Below are 5000 nucleotides of genomic sequence, written 5' to 3' on the forward strand. Positions count from 1 at the left end.
AAATGTTGGTAGGTAATGTTGGTAGGTAATGTTGGTAGGTAATGTTGGTAGGTAATGTTGGTAGGTAATGTTGGTAGGCAATGTTGGTAGGTAATGTTGGTAGGTAATGTTGGTAGGTAATGTTGGTAGGTAATGTTGGTAGGTAATGTTGGTAGGTAATGTTGGTAGGTAATGTTGGTAGGTAATGTTGGTAGGTAATGTTGGTAGGTAATGTTGGTAGGCAGTGTTGGTAGGTAATGTTGGTAGGTAATGTTGGTAGGTAATGTTGGTAGGTAATGTTGGTAGGTAATGTTGGTAGGTAATGTTGGTAGGTAATGTTGGTAGGTGATGTTGGTAGAATGTTGGTAGGTAATGTTGGTAGGTGATGTTGGTAGGTAATGTTGGTAGGTAATGTTGGTAGGTAATGTTGGTAGGATATGTTGGTAGGTAATGTTGGTAGGTAATGTTGGTAGGTAATGTTGGTTGTCTGTGTTTATCTGTTAATATTTCATTCCTACCTGCTTGTTTCTCTCTCTCTCTCTCTCTCTCTCACACACACACACACACACACACACACACACACACACACACACACACACAGTCTCTCTCTCTTTGTGTAAAGTTTATTTGGTGGAGAGAGAGAGGGAGAGAGAGAGAGAGAGAGAGAGAGAGAGAGAGAGAGAGGCTTAACCTTTGCACTACAACTATATTACTTGGTTTGCTTCCTACATGAAAGAGAGAGAGAGAGAGAGAGAGAGAGAGAGAGAGAGAGAGAGAGAGAGAGAGAATCATTGTCTTTCATTGCCACATGAGAGAGAGAGAGAGAGAGAGAGAGAGAGAGAGAGAGAGAGAGAGAGAGAGAGGGAATCATTGTCTTTCATTGCCACATGAGAGAGAGAGAGAGAGAGAGAGAGAGAGAGAGAGAATCATTGTCTTTCATTGCCACATGAGAGAGAGAGAGAGAGAGAGAGAGAGAGAATCATTGTGTTTCATTGCCACGTGAGAGAGAGAGAGAGAGAGAGAGAGAGAGAGAGAATGCTGACTCACTCTTACGCAATGTCCTGTACTCATACTACTGTAGTTACACTTCCACGAAAGAGAGAGGGAGAGAGAGAGAGAGAGAGAGAGACAGACAGACAGACAGACAGACATACAAACAGAGGGTGATGTAGAGAGAGAGACAGACAGAAAGACAGACAAACAGAGGGTGATTGTGTGTGTGTGTGTGTGTGTGTGTGTGTGTGTGTATGTGCTTTTTATATGTGTATGTGTGTGTGTGTGTGTTTTGTATGTATGTGTGTGTGTGTGTGTGTGTGTGTGTGTGTGTGCTTTTTATATGTGTATGTGTGTGTGTGTTTTTTTGTATATGTGAATGTGTGTGTGTGTGTTTTGTATGTATGTGTATGTGTGTGTGTGTGTTTTGTATATATATATGTGTGTGTGTGTTTTGTATGTATGTGTGAGTGTGTGTGTGTGAGAGAGAGAGAGGGGGGGGAGGTGCAGTAGGTATATATATGTATTTATTTAAAACATTTACAATTGAAGGACATTTTCTTGCATGAGGTGGCTCTCTCTCTCTCTCTCTCTCTCTCTCCATCCAACTTCTACCATCATCTTCAATATATCATCTTAACTCATGTCTAAAAGCGATTGTAGTTGATCTAAGAATGAGCCTCGTACTGAAGGGGTTAGTGAAGACTGTATATATTGAATAATGTATAAGAAAGTGTATAATCAGCTGTATAAAGGTGTATGATCGGCTGTATAGAATCATGCGGGTTTTATTCATACGGCAGGTGGTGGAGTGGGTTAATCAAATGCAGGTGTGTGTGGTAATCATAGGGGCATTTGTCTTCTTAGTATAATAGGAAAAGTGTATGGTAGGATACTTATTGACAGAGTTAGAGAAAGAACAGAGGAATTAGTTGTAGAAGAACAGGGAGGCTTTAGGAAGGGAAGAGGTTGTGTAGATCAGATATTCATTCTTAGATCTTTAGTGGAAAAGTTTCTAGAGAAGGGAAAGAAGTTGTATGCGGCTTTCATGGATTTGGAGAAAGCATATGACAGGGTGGATAGACTAGGATTGTGGAAAGTATTAAGAATATATGGAGTAGATGGGAAGTTGTTGAATGCTGTGAAGAGTATGTATGAGGGTGCTAAGGCTGCAGTGCATGTGGATGGTGAACTGAGTGAATTTTTCTCTTTGAAGGTTGGGTTGAAACAGGGATGTGTCATGTCTCCATGGTTGTTCAATCTGTACATGGATGGGGTAATAAAAGAGGTACAAGGTAGGGTAGTGGATGTTGGAGTGGCCCTGGTGAGAGAGGGCAGTGTTTGGAAACTCCCTGTACTGTTGTTTGCAGATGATACTGTGTTGTTGAGTGAAGACGAAGGGGAGCTGCAAGGCTTGGTGGATGAGTTTGAGAGAGTGTGTAAGAAACGGAATCTAAAGGTGAATGTAGGGAAGAGTAAAGTGATGGTCTTTGAGAGAGGTGAAGTCAGTGAATGTACAGCGAGGTTAGAGGGTGAGGAATTGGAAAATGTGAGTACTTTTAAGTACTTGGGTAGTGTGATGAGTAAGGATGGAAGTTTAGAGGGTGAAGTGCTTGAAAGGGTACAACAAGGAAGAAAGGTTGCTGGTTCTTCGATAGCAGTGATAAGAAACAGGGAAGTGAGCTTGGAAGTGAAAAAGCTACTACATGACAGTATTGTGATACCAACTCTAACGTATGGAAGTGAAGCTTGGACGTTGTTGGAGCGACAGAAGTCAAGAGTGAGAGCAGTGGAAATGAGTTATTTAAGAGGAGCCTGTGGAGTCACATGGAGAGACAGACTGACAAATGAGGAAGTGAAGGAGCGTTGTGGTGTGGATGTGGATGTGATAGGAAGCGTTAGGAGAAACACAGTGAGGTGGTTTGGCCATGTGGAGAGGATGGAGAGTGAGAGACTAACGAGGAGAGTGTATGTGAGTGAGATGGAGGAGGGGAGAGGGAGGGGGAGGCCGAGGATGAGATGGAGGGATGGAGTGGAGAGGTATATGAGAGAGGGGGTGTGAGCTGGGATCAGGGCAGTGAAATGGTGGGGGACTGGGCGACATGGAGGCGATTTGTTTGTGGCCACTCCTTACAGGATTAAGGCGTCCGGCAAAAAGATAGATAGTGTGCCCCTTACCTGTCAGGTGTAGTGCTGCCTAATTACTCACCTGCTCTGTGGTATAGTACACTAAGCCACAGTACAGTACAGATTACTTATAGTACATTGTAATAGGAAATGGATCGGGTATAGTGGTAGTGTTATTAGTTATTATTGTTGTTATTATAATAATAATAATAATAATAATAATAATAATTATTATTATTATTACCGGTATTATCTTCTTATAACTACTACTACTACCACTACTACTACTACCACTACTACTACTACCACTACTATTATTATTATAATACTATTATTATCATTACCATCATTATTATTATTGTTATTATTATTATTATTATTATTATTATTATTACTACTACTACTACTACTACTATTACTATTACGGTACTACTACTACTACTACTACTACTACTACTACCACCACCACTACTATTATTATTGTTATTATATTACTATTATTATTATTACCACTACTACTTTTATTATCATCATCATCATCATCATCATTATCATTACTATTATTATTATTATTATTACCATCATTATCATTATTATTATTATTACTACTACTTCTACTACTGCTACTACTACTACTACTATCATCATTCTCATTATTATTATCATCATTATTATTATTCTAGTTACTATGCTCAGTGTTAATATCATTGTTACCATCACTCTGTAGTTACCCAAGCAATTAGCCAGACTTGATGATAGTGTTAATTACTCCTTGCTTTACCCCGCCCTTCACACCCACCTGGTACACCCCCCCACAGGAAGCCCCGCGCCGCCTCCCAGACCTCCAGAATGCCCGCCTCCATCGCCGTGCCCCCGGAACAGGCCTCGCTGCTAGGGTGAGTACCGACCAGACCCATCGACCGCATGCAAATATAGTACTTTTATTTTTTCTGTTTTCTCTCGCTCTGGCTCGCTGTTCTCATCTCTCTCTCTCTCTCTCTCTCTCTCTCTCTCTCTCTCTCTCTCTCTCTCTCTCTCTCTCTCCACATATAAATGCTGTTCTATCGATTTATTTTCTCTCTCTCTCTCTCTCTCTCTCTCTCTCTCTCTCTCTCTCTCTCTCTCTCTCTTACTCAGATATTTTTGCTTTATATTTTTTCTCCATGGAGTGAGTACCTCAGCAACCCCATCAACCGCACGCAAATCCACCTTTATATATATATATATATATATATATATATATATATATATATATATATATATATATATATATATATATATATATATATATATATATATATATATATATATACCCCTTTCACCTTAACTTGGCCCAGATTATCGTCCTTTTGCCCAAACTATCGTCCAATTGCTTTTACGTCCTGTGTGTCAAAAGTTTTCGAGTCAATTCTCAATAGAAATATTTTAAAGCATCTTTCCTATCACAACCTTCTTTCTGATCGTCAGTATGGGTTCCGTCAGGGACGCTCCACTGGCGATCTTCTCACCTACCTTTCAGACTCCTGGTCATCCTCCTTTCGGGACTTTGGCGAAAGCTTTGCCATTGCACTTGACATCTCAAAGGCTTTCGATCGAGTCTGGCATAAATCTTTAATTTCCAAACTGCCCTCCTACGGTTTCTATCCTTCTATCTGTGCCTTCATCGCTAGCTTCCTTTCTGGTCGTTCTATAGCCGCTGTTGTAGACGGCCATCGTTCTTCTCCTAGATCTATCAACAGTGGTGTTCCTCAGGGCTCTGTCCTATCACCAACTCTCTTCCTTTTATTCATCAATGACCTTCTAAGCTGTACATCTAACCCTATCCACTCATACGCTGATGACTCCACCCTTCACCTTTTCATTCGGTTCCCGCAACGCCCATCTCAGCAGTTACTTCAAGA

The 5000-nt window shown here is 40.7% G+C and overlaps 1 protein-coding gene across 1 annotated transcript in view; it reads left to right on the plus strand.

Annotated features, from left to right (window-relative positions):
- MESK2 (misexpression suppressor of KSR 2) overlaps positions 1 to 5000 on the plus strand; it is a 146475-nt gene that overhangs the window by 35714 nt on the left and 105761 nt on the right. The window contains exon 2 of the mRNA XM_080267706.1: positions 3918 to 3995. Coding sequence (XP_080123832.1) covers positions 3918 to 3995 — 78 coding nt within the window. The remainder of the gene's footprint in view (positions 1 to 3917; positions 3996 to 5000) is intronic.

Source organism: Coenobita brevimanus, chromosome 3 (assembly GCF_032717465.1).
Source record: "Coenobita brevimanus isolate Jiangsu-jjx chromosome 3, ASM3271746v2, whole genome shotgun sequence".
Classification (NCBI taxonomy): domain Eukaryota; kingdom Metazoa; phylum Arthropoda; class Malacostraca; order Decapoda; family Coenobitidae; genus Coenobita; species Coenobita brevimanus.